Source organism: Dioscorea cayenensis, unplaced genomic scaffold (assembly GCF_009730915.1).
Source record: "Dioscorea cayenensis subsp. rotundata cultivar TDr96_F1 unplaced genomic scaffold, TDr96_F1_v2_PseudoChromosome.rev07_lg8_w22 25.fasta BLBR01001098.1, whole genome shotgun sequence".
NCBI lineage: Eukaryota > Viridiplantae > Streptophyta > Magnoliopsida > Dioscoreales > Dioscoreaceae > Dioscorea > Dioscorea cayenensis.
The window spans coordinates 39,744-60,591 of NW_024087489.1; the positions used below are offsets into that span (position 1 = coordinate 39,744).

The window sequence follows — 20,848 nt, forward strand, 5'->3', positions numbered from 1 at the left end:
TAATAGCTCATAATTTTCAATTCCATGCATGTAAGACTAACAAGTTTGCAAAGTTTTCATGTTTTTCAAGAACATCAATTATGAACACCACCAACAACAGGGTGGTATGTCACAATTGATGACATGCCCCTAGACTGTGACCCATGTCCCAATGCAAGCACTCAAAAGACACACACTCATGGTATAATATCAATCAAAGAGAACTAATTCTCAAATATCAATTAACGATTTTAACATTCTTAAATAACTCAACGAAATGTTATATGTTTTAATAACACATAATGATGTTATGCACTTTACAATTTCATATCCAATAATAACTCAAATTACAAACTTACAATTCAAATACAAAATAAACAAGGACTCGTAACAAATGCAACATAATAGACTAACATTGCTTTATCGATACAAACTAGTTAGATCACCCGACTTGTTATTTGTGACCGTCCTGAAAATTGAGAACAACAAATTCATAAACTTGACAGCCTAATAAGCAATCAAGTAAAAAATTATTTGAACCATACAAAACTTTTAACATAATATACAAATCTCACTAGAAATATATTTTTAGAAAAAATGATAGAACTTCTCTTTCTAAATCTTACATTAGGGTGATAGCATTTCATTTACTTGTATTTGAATTGAAGGGAATTAGAACTAATGCTTTCTTGTGTTTGAGGGAATTAAAAAATTGAGACAGATAAGCAAATGAGGAAACATATTGGTCAAAATCTTGTCCCTTCTTTCCTCTAAAACTAAGCACAACCTAACCATTGCATCATTCTTGTGGAAATTATCTAGCACAAGTAGCAAATCATTTTGTAAAGCTTGGAATATAATCTTATGGTCTCCCAAAATGGTTTTGTTATGTTTGTGCAATTGATTATACTGATAAAGACAAAAGTTCTATCATATTAATTTGATATTACTTGACATCATGAAATTTGTTCATACCACACTAAATGCATCTCAATAATAAAAGAATAAAAGCTCAGGCCTAACCTTAGTTCCTCTTTGAGAAAGTTGATTTGAATCTCCGGGAGTACATAACCATCTTCACATATAGCCAATCATATGCTTTGTCAATGGATCTGAAATAAGCAATCCTTATGGTTTGCTTGATAATAATGGTGCCAATGATTACCCAAAAGCCAGTAATGAATCCCATTGCAAGGCCTACGTAAAGCCATAACATCTCTAACCATTCTCTTTTTCCTTCTTCCTTGTTTGCACCTTGGGAATAATGTGTCTCATTAGCACAATCCTGAAGAGGTGATCCACAAAGATTATGATTCCAATTGTAAGCTGATGAATCGAAAGTCTGAAGTTGGCTGCCTGATGGAATTTTTCCTGACAAATTGTTGTGGGAAAGGTTCAAATGGGCCAAGAAGTTCAAAGTAGACATGCTTGAAGGAATGGTACCAATTAAATTGTTCCATGATAGATCAAGGGATTCCAGCTGTTTCATTTCACTGATGTTTTCTGGTATCTTTCCATTGAAATGGTTGTAAGCAAGATTCAAGAAATGCAGTCCATGCAGTTTGGTCAGTTCTTTAGGCAACTCGCAGGAAAGCTTATTGTTTGATATGTCTATGCTTGTGACTAATGATAGAACCTTGGAGTATTCCATTTGAAGACCCTTTGCACTTATTAAGAGAGATTCTGAGTACGCAAAGCTATTATGACCACCATTGCTGCCAGGGGGAAATAAAGGCTCGGCAACACTCAAAATAGAGAACAAAGACCACCATTGAGTGTGGTTTGTGACTACCATGGCTTTGAAATCTCCAAAAGAATGAGGAATGCAACCTGATAGGTTGTTGTGTGCAAGGTCAAGGATCTGAAGAGAGGAGAGTTTTGATAATTGCTCTGGAATGATGCCCTGGAATAAATTTGATCTTAAGCGAAGCACTATTAAAGATGAAAGGTTTTCTCCAATCCATGATGGTATGCTACCTGAGAGTTTGTTGTCACCAATGTCAAGAGTGACCAACTTTTTGGCCATTTTCAAGGACAAGGGGAGACCTCCAGAGAAGCTATTGTTTCTCAAATGTAAGGATCGGAGATTGGTCAGGGACACAAGGCCAGCAGGAATTTTACCAATGAAATTATTGTCAGATAAATTAATAATTTCCAATGCTGATGTTGGATTCCAGCAATTGGGAAGTCTTCCAGACATATCATTATTAGATATATCAAGCAATTCCAAGCTAGTAAGGTTACAGAAGAACGACGGAATATTGCCACTGATAAGATTGTCAGATACAGAGAAAACTTGAATATAAGTAGCATTAGTAAAGTATGAAGGAATAGACCCAGAGAATGAGTTGTTGTTGAGATAGATAACAAGCAAAGGGGAGGGATCAAGCTCAGGTAATGGGCCTTCAAATCTGTTTGAACTCAAATCTATGCTGTAGAAAGTGTAATTTTTCAAAGAAGTTGGTAGCCTCCCCTCCAAATTGTTATTTGATAGATTGAGAAAATAGCTATAAGAGGGACTTAGATATCCAAACCATGCAGGGATGTTGCCTGAAATTCCAGCATCTGATAAGCAAAGGTCACTCAAATATGTCTGAGTTTTTAGCCAAGTGGGAAACACTGAGCCTACCTTGATAGAACACATTCTGATCTGCAAGCATTCAAAAGGAGGCTTCCAATTCTCACTTACATTCAATTGCAACGAGTTGTAGGATAAGTCCAAATATTTCAAGTTTACAAGATTAGCAAAATGAGATTCAGTTAAGACACCCATCAAATAATTTGAAGAGAGATTCAGTTCAAACAGTTTAGATAATTTGCCTATGTTCTCTGGAATTGCTCCATTCAGCATGTTGTTTCCCATACGCAATGTTTTTAGACCCACACTACTTTCTGAAGCAGAACCATACTTGTTCTCCCTGTATTTAGACAGTCCATCAACAAAATCATCTATGCCTCCACTGATCATATTGCCAGTTAAATCCAAGGTCTGTAACTTGCATAATTTCCCCATGCCTTTTGGCAATGTTCCATTGATGCCATTGGCCTGCATTGTCAACCACAACAATTGGCTAAGATTTCCAAAACTCTCTGGTAACATTCCACTTATTGCATTTTCAGACAAATATAGATACTGCAAAAGTGTGAGATTGCCAAAGGATTCAGGAATTGGTCCACTGATCATATTCTGTGACAAATCCAAGTATTGCATGTTTCTTAGATCCCTAATGCTTGCAGGCATCAATCCCTGAACCTGGTTTCTGGATACATCAAAAATCTCCAAATTCTGCAGCCTCCCTATGCTGTTTGGCAGCTTTCCAATGTTATTATAAGCCAAATCAAAGTACACCAACTTCTGCATCCTCCCAATGCTCTTTGGCAACTTTCCAATCTTATTATGAGACAAATCAAAGTACTCTAAATTTGTAAGATTGCTAAGAGATTCTGGAATGCCTCCAATGAATTTATTCCATGACAAATCAAGTTTCTCCAAGCTACCGAGATTTCCAAAGGACTCTGGAATCACTCCATAAAAAAAGTTAAAGGACAAGCTCAAGACTCTCAAGCGACTCAAGTTACCTACTGTGACTGGTAACTTGCCATACAGAGCACAACCAGAGAGATCAAGATGAATAAGGTTAGTGAGATTGAACAACCATTGAAACAGAGTGATGTTCAGGTCAGAATTGAAAGAAAGATCAAGCACACGAAGAGATGTGAAGTTGAGATAATGAGGCAGATCAGTAGTAGCATAAATGCCACCACCTTGAAGTTTAGCATTAGAAAGTTTCAACACACGTAGAGAGGGGAGCACACTGTTAATGTCATGAAGCCAACCATGCACGTTGGAAAGGTTCCCTCCACTCAAATCAAGATGATGCAAAGAAGTCATTCCAGAGAGCCAGTGGAGGTCATTGGGTTGTAGATTATAATTTGAGCTAAGATCAAGATAACGCAAGAATGATAGGTTTCCAAAGGTATGAGGAATGGCACCACTGAATCCGGCATTGGAGAGATTAAGGTATTCAAGGTTGGAAAAAGAGCCAATGAAGTCTGGGATGGGGGAGTCATCGAAGTTGTTCATGCTCAAATCCAAGTGCTTTAATTGATGAAGCTGAATGAGAGAAGAGTTCAACTTACTTGGTGGCAAGTCATAATAATCAGAGATATCATTAGATGGGTGCTGTTGGAGATCAAGCTTGATGACATGCCGGGATTCATGATTGCAGCTCACGCCTTGCCATTTGCAACAGTCATGGCCAGTCCAAGAAGAGAACAAGCTTTGGTCGTCGCTCTGATTAATGCCTGCTTTGATGCTGAGAAGCGCTATCCTTTCAGTTTCAATGCAGCTAATTATACCATGAACATAACATGGAGGGAATGCTGAGACAACAAGGCTAGCAAGAAAAACAAACAATGAGAGACAATCCATGAGATCAAAGAGAGAAGCTCTCACAAATGTCTGTGGAGAAGTGTATGAATGGGATAGAGCAAATGCATGGATCATATAAAGCAGATTTAAACAAGAGCAAAATGGCAGCGTAGTTCTTGGGAAGTTTCCCATATTCTAATTCATGTAAAATTACTCTTTTACCTTTTTTTTATTATATTTTTTTTTTATCTTTTTTGACAATGTCAATACTCAATAGGCTTGGAGACTCACCTGTCCTCGAACAAACTTGAGAGAGGTTAAACGAGTTTGTCTCTCATGTCCACAATATGGCTCGCGTGACCATAACAGAATAAAACTATCACTCCACTACAAATCACAAATATAGTTTGTTTTTATTTAGACAAATTCTATTGACTTACTTAGTCACAACCCTACTTTAGTGACGATGAGTCTTTCTGTGTACATGCTGGTTACAAAGATTCTCAATTATGTTAAATTCAGTGAGATAGTTAGGAGTTGCAAATAGTTGTAATGGAAGATATATAATAAATAATTTTGAAAAAAAATATTTAAATTAAAAAATAAAATAAAATGTTTTGGATCGTTTCACACACAAGGAGTTCTTAGTCTTTTTAAGAAAGGAATCATTGTTTCATATTCTTCTGCTTGTTTTCGTTTGTTGGGTCAAATGGGCTAAACTGATTTATTGCTTTGATTCAAAAGTAATGTTTTGGGTTGATCAAGTGAAAGACTATAAAGAGATAACATGTTTCACATCTTGATGCGTTTGGTTCGTAGGGACTCCGAATAATTGGATTGCTTTGGTGACTTGATTCAAACATAAAGAGTTAGTACACATAATATTCCCATGAAATTTTAGGGACTCCGAATAATTGGATTGCTTTGGTGACTTGACTCAAACATAAAAAGTTAGTACACATAATATTCCCATGAAATTTGTAGGATGGCAACAAGTGCATATTAAATTAAAATTTAATACCCAAGTTACTCGCTCTAAAATTTAGAATTATTCTTTTTAATTTCTCTATTACAATTTTCAGCCCTTTTAGTCTTTTTATTTGTTTGATTTTGGAAATATCCTAAGGCTAACGGCAGTTAGATTTTCCGGTTTGTTTTACTGCTTGGCTTTTTTTTATGCTCATCATGGTTGTTACTCAATATACCCAGCAAAAAAAAATCATGAATTCTATTGATATTTAACTGAATATAACCATAATATAACAACAAAATTTGAACAAAATATAGCAATATTGTACGAATTATATCAAATGTCACCACCTAGTGAAGCTCTCAGTGACTTGGCAAGAAAAAAAAACAAAATGTCACAATCTAAATCTCAGGTGAAAAAATGACAAGGTCAAGGAGAGAAAAGAAAAGAACGAGACTCATCTCTCTCTATCGATTGATGATGATGATGATGATGATGATGATGATGATGATGATGATGATTGTTTTTAATGGGATCCTCCTTCTCGCCGAGGACTTCGCCTGCCACGGGGGTGGAAAATAGTGTTTGAGAGAAAGGAGATAGGGATCTGTTATTTTGAGGGTGAAAAATGTGTTTATGATTTTAAAAAAAAAATTAGTTTTTTAATATTTTTTTATTATAAAGAAAGTCAAGTCCGCAAAACAAAATGACAAATTTAGTTTTCATTTGGCTTTAGAACTAATATTTCCAAAATCAAGCAAATAAAAGGTACTAAAATGACTAAAACTGTAATAGAGAAACTACCATGATCTATTCTAAATTTTAGAGGGACTAATTTGGGCATTAAACTAAAAGTTAAAAATTTTTGGATCGAGTAAAACACAGCATGGAGTTCGTAGTCTTTCTTTATTCTTTATGAAAGCAATCATCTTTCTTGTTCATTTGAGTGCTTTAGTTCTTTTGGGTCAAACCTGGTTAGACTACCCTTTTATTTATTTATTTATTTTTATTTTTATTTTTACTTGAGTCAAACATAATGTTTTGAGTCAAGTGAAATAAAAAAAAATTAAAATTAAAAAATAAATAAAATAAATAAATAAATAAGACATCTTTCATGTTCAGATGCGTTTGGTTTGTGGGGTCGCAAAGGATAGAATATAGATTTGTTGACTTGACTCAAAGACTCAAACATAAGAATTAGTACACATAATTAAAATTCCCATGAAATTTGTAGGCCATAGTGATGGGATTAAGTGCATATTAAATTAAGAAAGTAAAGCCTTGAGTGAAGCTTTTTTTTTTTTTAAATTTAATTTATTCATTTCTTTATTAATTTCAACAAAGTGAACAAGTTTTTTTTTTTTATAGAACAAAATGAAAAAGTTACCTGACGTTTGAAATTTTGAGTTTGTAAATTAAAAGAAAAATATATAGTTATTTTTTATCCTTAAGCTATATGAACTAAATTATTTTAATCTTTTTATTTTTTATCTAATATAAAATCATATAATTAAATTATGCCTGCTATGTTTACTGTCGTGACTAAAATAAATAAATTTATATAATTAATAAGTCAACAAACAGATTATATATTAAAAGTCAAACTAAACTTTTTTTTTCAATTTAAGAGTGAAAAGAATAATAACTCAACTTTTGCATACCATTATACGATTTAATCCTAAATTAATTAGGGGCAAAGATATAGCAATAAACAAATTTTCACTTAAAAAATATTAAACAAATTAATATAAATAGTATTAAAATAATAATTATTTTCCTAACTTCATTTCTAGATACACTCGTATAACCAAGCTAAAAAAACAAGTAAGGGTGCATTCTGAATAAATCATGACCGGTTGTTAGCTATTATATGATTGCCCATAAAACCACAAAAAAGAAATATATATATATATACATATCTTTCTATTAAAAAAATCAAAAAAAGTTTTTAGTGTTACAGTAGATACAAAATCACTCCTCCTTGATATATTTGTAGTTTATTCTTTTTAAAAAAACTCGTAAGTTATTCACTTTTATATATCAAAAAGTAAAATTAAATAACAACCACCCAATAATACCTCCATCAAAACATGCCAAGTAGTTTCTTCAAGCATCCCCGTACAATCTTTGGTAGTCACTTTATTGATTTTTCTATGTAAAAATGAAAAAAGAATATACCCGTACACATCTTTAGTAGTCACTTTATTGATTTTTTTTTCTATGTAAAAACTAAAAGAAAAAATCCTCTGTTCACATCTTTAGTAGTCACTTTGTTGATAATCTTTGGTAGTCACTTTCGTTGATTTTTTCTTTGCAAAAGCAAAAATAAAAAATAAAAAATAAATAAATGTCACTTTTATTGATTCTCTCTGTGCAAAAGCTATCAAGAAATAAATGCCATTGTGTTATTTTAAAGGTATAATCAAAACATAAAACTTTATATGAAGTGATCTTTTAATTTATCACATATAACCAAACACTATACCAAGGAAACCAAACTACAATAACCAGGAACATACATCTGCATAAAATTTTAATAATTCAGTCAAATTCATCAATTTAATTTGACAAACAAAACATGCATGGGATATGCTCCCCCAGTTATCCCTACATATTCAAATAGAGTTCAAATTCTCAAGCATAAAAACAGGTTCAAGGGAAATGCATGAGGATAATTAATAAGTCAAATTCAAGCCAAGTATTAGTCATCAAGTAACTGAAAAGTTTTAAGTCAAATTTCTTATAATTGCAATACAAAACACAAGGAACTAGAATTTCTTCCAACCAGCGAATCAATAACTACAGTCAAGACCTAATGGTGCTATAGATGCTCCACCTGATAATAACAAAATATATGAGGTACAACAAACTTCTTGATCAGAGATAGCACTGAGATATTAAGTCTAAAGCTACACCTAGTCAATTGTTAGCTCCAAAAAAAATAAAATAAAATAAAATAAAAAAAAATGGTGCCCTTCAAAATACGAAAAATTTAAATGTTAAGACGTAACAAAATATCATCATGGAAACCCACTCTTAAATCAACATTCAAGGGGTCGCCCAAAAGAGGTGCAAGGTATACTTCATTTAATATAATCATATGCCCCATCAGATGCAATTTAGACAGCCTGCTGACGATATAACAGATCAACCGTTGATAGGTGTCAAGACGTCCATAAATGTCATCTACAAAAGCAGAAAGATTGAAATCAGCCTTCAACTAGCAGATTGCAGGAAATAAGTAAACCAAAAATGCAGAACTACCACATGACATGAGTAAAGATACCATCAAATTACTTGGCAGGGAAAATAATACATAATCAAATAGCTAAAAGGTTGAATTTCTGACTTGCTCATCATATCACTGTTTTTCCAAAGAAATGAATGAAAGAGATAATTTCAACTTTGATAAACCACGTTCAAAGTAACTCACAACTTAGAAAAGATAAGAAAGAACCAAGGCACAAATAAAGGATAACGCTGATTTGGAAACATGAAAAGCTTTTTGAAACTAAACTAGCTAAATGTTATTTAAAATAATGAATAATATGCCTATTGATATTGAAATTTTAGTTGCTCTCAAGACAGAAGAGTTAAAAAGAGTAAAAAGTTACAAGGGCATATGTTCTGACATTAAACAATAGCACTAAATAATAAACAGACAGACATTTTGCAGCACTTACCCAGTCAACTTGTATTTACAGGTTGCAAGGCCTAGTTCACACAGTGTTATCATCATTAAGCTCACCGGCAGTAAATAGCCTGGTCTATCTGCGGAGGTATCTGCTTTATCTCAGTCCCAAGCTCTTGCTCAATCCGATACCTGCACAAGCACCCATCACCAAAGATTTAATAGGAAAAAGAAGAAAAAAGAAAACATTATTAGGAGAAAGGTCATTAGATAGCTTACAAGTTGAAGCGGTCTTCATATGTGATCAAATTCACTGCCAAACCAAGGTGACCAAATCTCCCTGATCGGCCAACCTAATAAAGTAGAAAATGCAAAATTACTAGAATGTTAATAAGATCATTATATATGCAAAGAGGTTCTATTCAAAATATTGTTCATCCACACAGCAGAGAGAAGACACATGGTAACACTAAAAGGCAGAAGCCCTTCAATGCAAGGGAGATCAAGCAAGTATTCTTCTGTTCTTTTCTAATTTTTTCCATAGGTTCTGGGAACATGATTGAGGTGATAGCAGTGGCCTTATTTCAAAGCAACTATAATGGGACTGGAGACCTTAGCGAGGTGAATCAGTGCATTCATCACACTTACTCCTATGGTGCAGAGAAGATCTCCAAGTTCATGCCAATAACATTTCTCAATGTTATTTTTAAGTCATTCTCCAAAACTCTAGCAAACAGGAGGAAGCTGCCAATCAGAGAGCTCATTCAACCCACAACAGTTACATCTTTCAGCAGGTTGCAAACAGAATAATATCATCAAACCCCAGAAGAATTGTACAAATTCATGAATGGTCAGCCTTTCAGCAGTCAAAATGCACAGATACTTGGAACAGAATTATATATCCCATATCCAAAAATCATTTGGTAGGTATGAAGGATGTTGGCAATGGCAAGATTAATTTAGTATTTGAAAGCTTATAGATTAAGAGATTCCCCACTACCCACAGGTTAGTTATCACCCACTTGTCGTGATATGCAGACAATAACCCTTAAAATCAACATCTAGATTCAAGAATTTCAACTGATTCAAGAAAGAAAAATTTACCCTGTGTAGATATGTTTCTGCATTCTTGGGGAAATCAAAGTTGATGACAACATTAACTGCTTGAATGTCAATTCCCCTTGTGAAAAGATCTGGAATGGCACAAAAAAAAAAGTCATTACCGGTAATGTACCTTCATCCAGGTTCATGACAGATAAATGGCCATCTTGATGGTAATGTCTTCATTATATTATTCATAGAATGAATACGGAAAAGCAACTATTATAAACAAAAAAGAAATTGCATTTGTCGGAATAAACTACCGCACAAACACTGCATTAAAGCATGCATTAAGGGGTCATACGCAACATAATCATAGGTTAAAATGCTCATGGTATCCAAAAAATCTGAAGATGATACTGAAGGTAACTTTACAATGCGAAGCCCCAGGTTGGGACAGATCAATAAGCATTTTTCACTAAAACCCAATCAACAACATAAAACATTGGATACAAAACCAAAAGCCAAAAACTGAACAGCATATAAACTGTACCTGTACACACAAGATTTCTGCATGCACCATTGCGAAAGTCATGGAAGACTCTGTTTCGATGATCTTGAAGCATCTTCGCATGAATGTAGAAGCATGAATATCCAAGCTCCGTAATCTTCTTGGCCAAAAGCTCTACCCGATTAACCGAGTTACAGAAAATAATCGACTGATTTATTTGAAGCTGGCGAAACAAGTTTCACATCTTCAATACATTCACAAACATAGAAGCACAAGCAAATAAAGATTACTAAAAGGAGGGTGAAGCCCAAACCTTTGAAAAAAGGGTGTTTAAGCAGTGAACCTTCTGCCTTTCTTCCACGAAGGCATAATATTGTGTTATACCCTTGAGGGTAAGTTCATCCATAAGGTTAATTATGTAAGGCTTCGGCAGATATTTTTCCTTAAATTCCTTGACAGTTACAGGAAATGTTGCTGAAAACATTAAAACTTGTCGATGGGCAGGAAGAAATTGAATAAGCTGCTCAATGGAAGGCTGAAATTCTGGCGATAGAAGCTTGTCTGCCTGTGAGTAAAAGGACGAATGTGGTTTTAGACTTCCAGGGAAAATCAAAACAAGGGAAATACATTTAACCAATATTGATTAAATTTCCTCAATGCTCCCCACCAACAGCTTCACAAACTGCTATGCTTCTTTCAGAAGTGTGAATCAAGGGACTCAGAAACATCATGGCATACTCAACGTAAGTTTGACAAACATTATATATACCAGTGACCAAGAAAATCAATCATAATTTTGGTTTTGTCGCAAATTCATATGCAAAGAATGAGAAGCATTGATCTAAAAACAAACAACATGGATTGTGTCACGAGTATTTTTGCAGATTAAATAGGAGATTAAGTAAAATTTTTCAATTATCCATAGAACCATTGATCTGAAAAGAACCACATTGAACGAGTAATAATCAAGCAATTGATAGTTTGATATGTTATTCGACTTTAATGATGCGAAATAGAATTCACAAGGAATGCTCCTTGTTTAAAAAGGTAATATAACATGTGAGCTCTTGCTCAATGACAATTACAATATTTCAAAGACAACATAAACGGAAGTTTTAAAACAAAATAAAAAATAAAAAATAAAAATAAACACACACACACACACAGAGACAGACAGACAGACAGAGAGAGAGAGAGAGAGAAAATTAGTACAAAAAAATAATTACAGCAATTAAAACTGCATTGTGTCTGTCACAAAAGTTGTAACTAATAAGTAATAACCAACTGTTCAAACATTATACTAGATCTAACATAAACACTAATGATACAAAATACTTTCATGCCATTTCTATGGATTGGATATTTACTAGTGCATAGGATTTAATCTGATCATATGAGCAAAGATTACCTCATCCATAATGAGCATTGAGCAATTCTTCAATACACAAAACACCTTTTTCTTGCAAGATCAAGAATGCGTCCTGGTGTTCTCCACAAGTAAATGAACAGGCTGATATAAAGCGACATTATGTCATCCTTCAAGCTAGTTCCTCCAGTGGTAACCATGACCTGAATCTTTAAATGCTTTCCCAACTCTTTGCATACTTGAGATGTTTGGAGAGCCAATTCCCTTGTGGGAACCAATATGACAACTGATACAACAAAGCGACAGAAAAAAAAGAACAAATTAGTATTAGAATATATTTGGACAAAATATGTTTTGTCTTCCAAGAAGTAAACCCATACTGAAATAGTTGCAAACAATTCAGAAACAGTAGCTAGCAAAATTAGATATGGAATATGTGGTTCAAACTTCAAAAGACCCCACCAAAGAAAAAATAGTAGAATTAATACTGCAACTTTGAAAATGGCAGCTTGTTCTTTCAGACAACAGATGAAAACTCATTTATGTAATGGCCATAAAAACAATAGTGTATGAACCTTGAATAACATTGTTATCTTGATCAATTTTTTCTAGAGCAGGAATGCAAAATGCAGCTGTCTTCCCAGTCCCATTTTTAGCCCTGGCAAGTATGTCACTCCCAGTCAGTGCAATCGGAATGCTTTCTTCTTGAATGGGTGAAGGTCTTTCAAATCCCTTCTCATATATTCCCATAAGCAACTCCCGCTTCAAAAAATAATCTTCAAATTCATTTCCCTTAGTTGCAGTAACATCCTGTAAAATGAAAAAGAATACATTTCATAAATTAAGGCCTTTCAAACTCTTAACCACCTGATTACTTTTTCAAGGGCAGTGACCAAGTTCAAGGGTAATTAGCACATAATGGTGCTATAAAAGAAAATAAATGCACACTTTTGGGCAAACATCTCCAAAGAATGATTCCGTAATCAGCCAAATAGTGCAATATGATACTTTCTCCTTCATAACACCCATTGAAAGACATTCTTTCAACTTGATTTACAATTTCCTGATCTTCTAGTGATTAGTAACAGGTTTTTAACAACAAGCTGCATTCAAAAGGTTCTCATCAGATTTCATGTTTCATGCTCATGGTGAAAGTCGGCTCACTCATCCTTCTTCCAAATGCTCAGACCCATCATTAATCAACTCTGACTTTCAACTAAACTTACAACAAAAATAAATAAATAGAGATGGGATGCTCAGCAGAGGGCAATAATAAGATGAATCAATCAGGTAATCTAAAGCATGCATCAAATTCATAACACAAACAAGATAAAAATTAATAGATCAAGTTTGCAAAAAAATTAGTGTGCACGCATGCACGCTTTCGCATGCACAGAGGAAAAAATGATTGTAAATACGAATGGGATCCGAATTCTCCCAAGGACAAGCGAAATTTACATAATGAGTTTTATGCGGCAAACCACATAATCAGGCTAATAGAAAGTCCAATGACTCCAATCAAAATTCAATTTACTCCATGAATGCTAGGCTTTCTGTTCTAGATCTAACACAAACAAAAGAATGATCAGATCTTGATATAGAAGAGAATGATGAGCTGAAAAACAGCAAACTAATGCTAAGCTTTTAAGTTAGAGAAGTAGCAAAAGGTTGTTGAAAACTTGATGAGGCTTCAAAGAGATACAAATGACAAGGTCTATATCACAATTTCAGGGAAGAGGACCATTAGAAACCATTAACAATTATGTAGACGAAGATCATCACATTATAGGAACAAAAAGATTCAAGCCTACAACAGATTTGCAACGTGATACCAATTGAAATAATGTAGGCATGACAAATAAAGATCAACTCATTAAATGAATAAGAAGTCATGAAAGTGTATTGCCTGCGAAGAAAATCATTCCTTTGCATCATCATTATTGTTATTATGTTAATTGCAAAAGGAAGAGTAAACATATGAAGAATTATCACGCTTTTAATTTGATATTACCTCAGTCTTGTAGCGTGTGTCTTGTGGTGGTATTTTTAACTGAGCCTTCCAATCCTGAGAGCTGAAATCATCAGAAAGTTAAACTTGTTGGATACTTTAAAACAATAAACTTTCAAATGATGATGATGATGATGATGATGATCCTAATAATAATAAGTTAACATGCTTCACATGCTGTAATCCTGCTATGCTCTAAAATAAGCAGCCCACCGTATATACAAACACAAGATATGCATTTTGATACATATAAACAGACAATTAAGGGGCACCACAGATAATTGAATATTGAAAACAGGTATAAAAGCAACAAAGGGCATCGGAAATAGAATCCAAGAAGTTCACAAATCAAATCCAGGTAACACAGGGAAGGAAATATATAGGCATCAGAAATTCATTAAGAAGTGTCACGCAATTTAGGCAATAATCTGTAAAATCTCAAGTACAATATCATATAAATCATGTGCAGAAAGATAAAGCGGGAAATTAACCAAATATATTCAAAATCAGTGTGAAACACAAGTGTTAGAACAATTTTGAATTGTATTGGAGCCAACTAATAAAATAGTGACGTAAGAATATAAATAGGAAATCAAATTTCTAAGTTTCCATAATATGAAATATAAACTTTAATGGATGGTGCAAGACGGAATAACGACGCTCACTAACACTAAAATCAGTGTCCTAGATCCCCCTAGAACAAAATAAGATATGAAAAACTTCAAATATAGAATATTAGCATTTCAGGATATCGGAACATAATTTAAGACAGGTTTTTATGAAATGGCAAAAGCCATCAATGTCGTAAAGGCCAATTATTTGCATGAGCATGGGGCCAACTAATACAATAGCGAGATAAGAATATAAACAAGAAATCATAATTTTAAGTTTCCAGATTATAAGCTACAGGCTTTAATGGATGGCATAACATATAATAATGGTGCTGACTAATATTAAAAGCATCCTAGAATAAACACTATACTATTAAAACAAAAATAATATGAAAAGCTTGAAATACAGAATATTAGCATTTCTGATGATAGAAAGTAACTTAAACGCTAACAACAAATTAAAGGCAATACTATAAAAGCCGACTAACAGCAAGAGCATACTATCAGGCCAATCACAAACTTCAATAGACTCCACAACTAACTATTCAACTAATAAAAATAGGTCCGTCGCTACAGAAAAATTTTTACAAACATCAAAAAGACAATCATTAACTTATTCACCAGGACAAGATTTAAACCATAAATCTAACAAGAATATTAAGATATCAGGATATTGGAAGTAACTATGGAGAGGTTTCAATGGAACAACAAATGTCATCAATGCCACAAAGGCCACTTATGTGCATGAAAATTAAAAAACCAAAAAAACAAAAAAACAAAAAACAAAAAACAAAAACAAAAAACAAAACACACACACACACACAACTAACTACCCAACCAATACAACAGAAACAAAATACTAAGTTTTCATGCTCCACCGTCTCTCACCTTGCGTCAACCCCACCAGACTGAACAGACTTCGCAGCCTCATTTCCACCCAAATCACTCCCCATCTGATTCCTCCTCAACCATAGCTGCTGCTGCGGATGCTGCTGCTGCGGATGCTGCTGCTGGTACTGCTGTTGGAAACTCTGATTCTGCTGGTTCTGCAAAGGATTCCTTTGCACATACTGGTGCTGATGATGCGGAGCCCTTCCATAAAGATTAGGGTTTTGCCCCGCGTTTCCCCCTCCACGCGCGTTCCCGATCCCAGGCGGATACCTTCCCCGATTATTCATCAATCCCTCTCCCGATCTCAACAAAAAAAAACCAAAAAAGACTACTAAAATCAAACCCTAAAAATGAAATCACAAGCACAAGAACGAAATCGAAAGGAACAAAGAGCTAGGGATCGGAAGAAAGAGGGATCGAGAGATCAAAGAAGGCCATGGATTCAAACAATCTCTAGGGTTTTGGAAGCGAAGGAGACGAGAGCGATGAGAGATTAGGGCGTCGGAGAGATGCGAGGAAGAGAGAGAAGGGCGTTGAATGACGGAAGAAGCCTTGGCGTTTTATATAGGAATGGATTTTTACGTGTAACCCCTTGTTTTATAACTTTATTGACAAGAAACTCCTACTTGTGTAATGCAATTAATATTTTGTTTTGGATCTTTTGTCAAGTTAAATTTTATATTAAATAAAAATAAAAATGGAGGCCTTATGACTTGTGAGTTATGACCAGTGACTACTTGCAGAGTTTGTTTGGAATTTAAAAAAATAAAATAAAATATGTATATATATATTATATATAGAAATAAAAATTTTACATACAATGAGTATAATTAGGGGTGAGCAAAAAAATCCGGATCCGATGATCCGATCCGATATCCGGTTTTTTAATCCGAATTTTTTGGGTACCCGGTCCGAATTTTTAAGGTGAAAACCGGATCGGATATGGGTCTGGAGAAATTAAAAACCGGGTAATTTTATATGGTTTAAAAACTAAAAAAGAAAAAAAAAATCCAAATCCCTCATTTAAACCCTTGAAGATAAATTTTTTTCTTTTTTACTTTTTAGACCATATAAAATTTAAATTTATTATATATATTAATAAATTTAAAATTTTACGAGGGTGTAAGTAGAAAAAAAATAAAAATCCCTCGTTTAAATACTTAAAGAGTTATTTATATATAGTTATATTATATATATACATATCGATAAATTTAAACTCTTTTAGGATTAAAAGTAAAAGGAAAAAAATTCCAAATCTTTATGTCTAAGATTGGTGAAACTCTTTATTATGTTTTTGATTTTTTTTTGTGGGGAGAATAATGTAAGGTTTTAATCTCTTTTATAAGATTCTAAGTTTCTCAATTTTACTTTTTATGAATGTTGATGTTGTTATATATAAAAATTCACTGAAGGAGATGAAACTTAAATTTGGATCCGGATATCCGATATCACATATCCAGATCCGGTTTAAACCGAGAAATTCGATTTAAGCGAGATTGGGATACTGAGTCAAGCTTTCGATCCCAAAAACTGGTCGGTGACCCGGTTTTGCTTCATCCCCTAGGGAACTTTTTACGAGATAGAAGATTAGAAGGAAAGAGAGAAAAATAGAAGGATCAATTCAGATATTATATATACATACAATTAATAAAGAGCTCATATTTAGCAATGAAGCCGATATTTAAAATGCAATTTTTTTTTTTCAAAACATGAAGATCAAGATCTTAACATTGGCTTCATGTATAAACAGAATTAAAAAAATACACACACACCCAAACATGAACAAACATGGTGAACAACTTAAATAGTTTGTTTTGTGTACATTTTTATTTCGATCACCTAATTTTAAAAAATGATGATTTAATCTCATATTTATAGTTTTTATTACAATTTAAACACTCAAGTATCAAGATCACATGTGACATATGACGTGACACATCTTTCCTCAAATTGACATCTTAACTGACATATGCCATGTGCGATTGTTATTAATTGTATAAACTCGGTTAACTACATGTACAGAACCAAATCAAATTTTTTTTAAAATTAGGTGATCAAAATAAAACAGCCGGAAATAAAAACTATTTAGGTTTACTGCTCTAAAAAAATTTATATACATTTCAAGAATAATTCAGAACAATGACGTTAGATCCAAATTATTTATTTCAAATATTCAATATATACTTTAAAAAAAACCTAATTTGTAATAAACTTTAAAACAAAGGTGTTAATTGTGAAAGGGTATTATTGGAATTTTGTTACTGAGACATTGGTTTTGAATGGTGAGAACGGGGCCGATGCTTCCAATGCGTCAATTATGGATTTTTATGTGGAGCCCTTAATAATTGAATTGAGCCCCAAAAAGAAAAAGTTAAAAAAAAGGTTAAAATAAGGCGAATTAAATTATGTAATCAAAATGATTTCTTTCATTGCCTATATTTCTGCTGTTTTAATTTCATTGCCATTTGCCTATACTTTATATATATTTTTTAAATGACTGAAAACACAGCAAATAAACAGATGGATAATTAGAACCAAATAATGCTGAATGAGAATTAAAAGTAAATTGATCTGATTTGAAATTTTTCAAGAAAAATAGCTCAGACAGATTAACTTTATTGAACATCAAAGCATGGCAACAGAATTTTGGCATTAAAGGTGAATGTGATGTTCATAAACAATCCAGAAGTTTACAAAGCATCTGCAGAATATCAGTAACAAGTTGATGATAGTGAGAGAACCAAGCTTTGCTAACTTATTCAAATTAAACAACAGGAATTTTTCATAAGAATCTCAGCATTATATGCCTCAGCTTCTTAATATTCTCTTGATCCTAACATGGGAAATAGAGCAGTTTACAACCTTTGAATGTTGTACCTGAAATTCATTATGCGAGATGGTATCCGGTTCCATGCAGGAGCTTCAATGGCTGAATTATAGGTCATGATTCTGCATTATTCATGTTCTCTGAAGAATTTGTTTCCGCCTTTGTGTTGGAAAAGCTTCTTAGAACCTGATGGAGAATGGATTTAGAGCTGTTATTGCATTTTAATTAAAATTACATTGATGTCAGTGGCGGCTGCTGTTCGTACCTGATACAAGTACCAAGATACATAAGCATCGGTGGCAGCATATTGGAGTTGTGCTTGTGATAAGATATTTGTTTGCCAGTTTCCCAATCTTATTTTCTTCGACTTCTCGAGCTGCATTGAGCATTGCCGTCAGCTAGAGGAGAAAATTTTAACCTTGGTCGCTACAAAGGTTGTACTGGAACACACTAAAAATTAATGGGAAATACCGAACAGCAGATTATATAGATACAACAAGCAAGACCGTGACAAGGAGACAGCATTGCAGAATAATCAGGAGAAATGTGACCACTGACTTTCAGCAAAGTGAATATCAGAATATACAAAACCACAAAGCAAGTGCTGGAGAAAAATATTAGAAGAGGCAGTGAAGAGAGTCGTTACTGATCCATGAGGTTACTCGAGCTACAAGTATAAGCCACTGAGCCATGTAATCACAATACCTCTTTACAGGTGAGTGTTTCCGTCAGTGAGGATAAGCTCCAGTTTCTAGGGCTCCACCAAGCTTGAGATTTTGCCAGAACTGAAAGGTCTTGCAAGCATTCTACCGTACATTGTAATCCCTCCAAATTTTTTAGTCGCATCATTGGCGACACATACTCCTACCTTCATTTTAATCAATGCAAGCAAAGAATGGCATATAAAGAGGACATCCAAATCAAAACATAACCCACTTCACAGTTAAGCACAAGGAACTGGAGTCAAAAGAGAATACCTTTGGTAGATGAAATATCCTCAAAAAGAGATTTCAATATGGGAGGTATGCCAGTATGAATTATATGCATTACATATGCAGGTGAGTCAGTACATATAATTCATACTAGCTGCTCTATTGAGAAGCTCTTTGGAAGGGTGGCCCAGGCTGTTGCTGACTCCAGTGTGCTGCTGAAGTGAGTGCTCATTTGATTTCAGACAGCTCCTGCCTGCCATTCTTACTACGTGATGAAAGGCAGGAAATATGTGCGTAATCACGACTAAGAACTCGGATGTTGGGTGTGGGGTGCAAGGCTGCAGTTCAGGCTGAGACGCGGGCTGCTGAGAGACCATTGACAGACCGTGAGCTCGATTGACCTGCTGACCAGTGACCGTGGATCGAAACGGCGTTTTCTCCGGCGCGCTGCTCCCGATGAACGGTCAGTGTGGCGACCAGGTTGGAACCTGCTCACTCTGTTGACGGGCAGTGCGGGCGCTGGTGGTTGGGGAAACGACGACAATATTGTCTGGCGCACGGCTCAGCCGCCGCCGTGCGGTGCTGGCTGTCGGGTACGGTTTCGGCGACTGCCACTGCATCTGACCTCTTGATTTTGAATGAAGATGCGGTAACGACTCTGGGCTCGGCACGAGGGGTGGGGTGAGATCATGAACCTGTTCGGCCGTTGGCTGCATCGGAGACTCCTGGTGGCAGTGGGCTCGGGCCGCAACGGTCCGGTTGGCAAATCTGTTCCATGGGATCAGGGAGAATGCTGAGACAGTGTTTGGTTCTTGTGAAGAATTCTGGTTTGAATGGGATTGGCAGGCTGTTCATGCTGTGCAGATGCTGGCTGGATTGTTGTGAACATGCGATGCAGATGGCCGCGCTTGCACGGTTGATTGTCTGAGCGAAATTCCAGGTCAGATCGAACCCGCACAATTCATTCAGCGTCCATTTTCTGTTGTTGCTAACGTTTGAAATCATGTGAAATATGGACAGGTGTGGGGCAGCAATTATGGACGTCGTTTGAACCATGATTCGCCTGACTGGCACACCGGCACTGGGGACTCGGTCGATGATGAGGGCTCACATCAGATCCATGGATGGCCTGTCCAGGCTCCAGTCTCGACGACAGGTTCAGTGTGCCACTGCAGATGGCTGCAGCGTTTCAGGTTGTTCCGGAGACCGGGTTTGCACCGAGGCCTCGATGAACCGGAAATGATGTTGGATCTGTCGACCATTCTGGTCGATAACAATGCTCGGTACAGAACGACAAATAGTTTTAACTCGGCTTGTTCGCCTGATCACCTGATTTTTAAAAGATTTGGAATTGTTGTACGATTCAACTCCGGTTGCTGATGTGCTGATGCGCACGTGAGCCTGGCAATCGGTGGATCGGGGCGGAGATGCGTCATGTGGCCAGTGCGGAGGCCCAGGCCAGTAAACTGGTGTTGGAGGTGGATCGGGCTGGGCGCCTGGGCTGGGGTTGGTGCAGTTGTGGGCAGATCATGATCATGTTTGAAATTGCGTTGACCGTTGCCAAATGTTTCTTCCGTGTTGTTTGTCATGTGATTGATCGCTGCTCACTGTGATCTTCGGTTCTGAGGTGAGGCGGCCCAGGATTCACCAGGCACCATTCGGGATCGGAACCTCCGGCAGTTCAAATCAGGCTCTTCCGTTTCAGCGGA

At 35.3% G+C, this 20,848-nt stretch overlaps 3 protein-coding genes across 3 annotated transcripts; all 3 read right to left on the reverse strand.

Annotated features, from left to right (window-relative positions):
- Positions 1-297: 297 nt before the first annotated feature.
- Positions 298-4,434, reverse strand: LOC120255596 (receptor-like protein EIX2). Its single transcript, XM_039263391.1, has 2 exons — positions 1,003-4,434; positions 298-448 (listed from the first exon to the last, which is right to left on the reverse strand). The coding sequence occupies exon 1, from the start codon at positions 4,409-4,411 to the stop codon at positions 1,004-1,006; it is 3,408 nt and encodes a 1,135-aa protein (XP_039119325.1). The 5' UTR covers positions 4,412-4,434; the 3' UTR covers positions 298-448; position 1,003.
- Positions 4,435-8,129: 3,695 nt separating this feature from the next.
- LOC120255597 (DEAD-box ATP-dependent RNA helicase 8-like) lies at positions 8,130-15,918 on the reverse strand. Its single transcript, XM_039263392.1, is given in 11 exon segments — positions 8,130-8,507; positions 9,005-9,144; positions 9,232-9,305; positions 10,057-10,145; positions 10,547-10,727; positions 10,818-11,069; positions 11,913-11,963; positions 11,966-12,156; positions 12,446-12,680; positions 13,882-13,942; positions 15,378-15,918. Coding segments are annotated over 10 exon segments (1,503 nt in total). The 5' UTR covers positions 15,668-15,918; the 3' UTR covers positions 8,130-8,507; positions 9,005-9,065.
- A 2,360-nt stretch (positions 15,919-18,278) lies between these two features.
- LOC120255599 (Werner Syndrome-like exonuclease) lies at positions 18,279-19,257 on the reverse strand (the record flags this gene model as incomplete). The annotated part of the gene is made up of 4 exons (XM_039263394.1): positions 18,279-18,393; positions 18,473-18,583; positions 18,913-19,013; positions 19,185-19,257. Coding segments are annotated over 4 exons (357 nt in total), but the record flags the coding sequence as incomplete, so codon positions are not given.
- Positions 19,258-20,848: the final 1,591 nt, after the last annotated feature.

Excerpts from the sequence above, each read along its gene's own strand:
- LOC120255596 (XM_039263391.1), bottom strand. The coding sequence starts at position 4,411 with ATGGATTGTCTCTCATTGTTTGTTTTTCTTGCTAGCCTTGTTGTCTCA.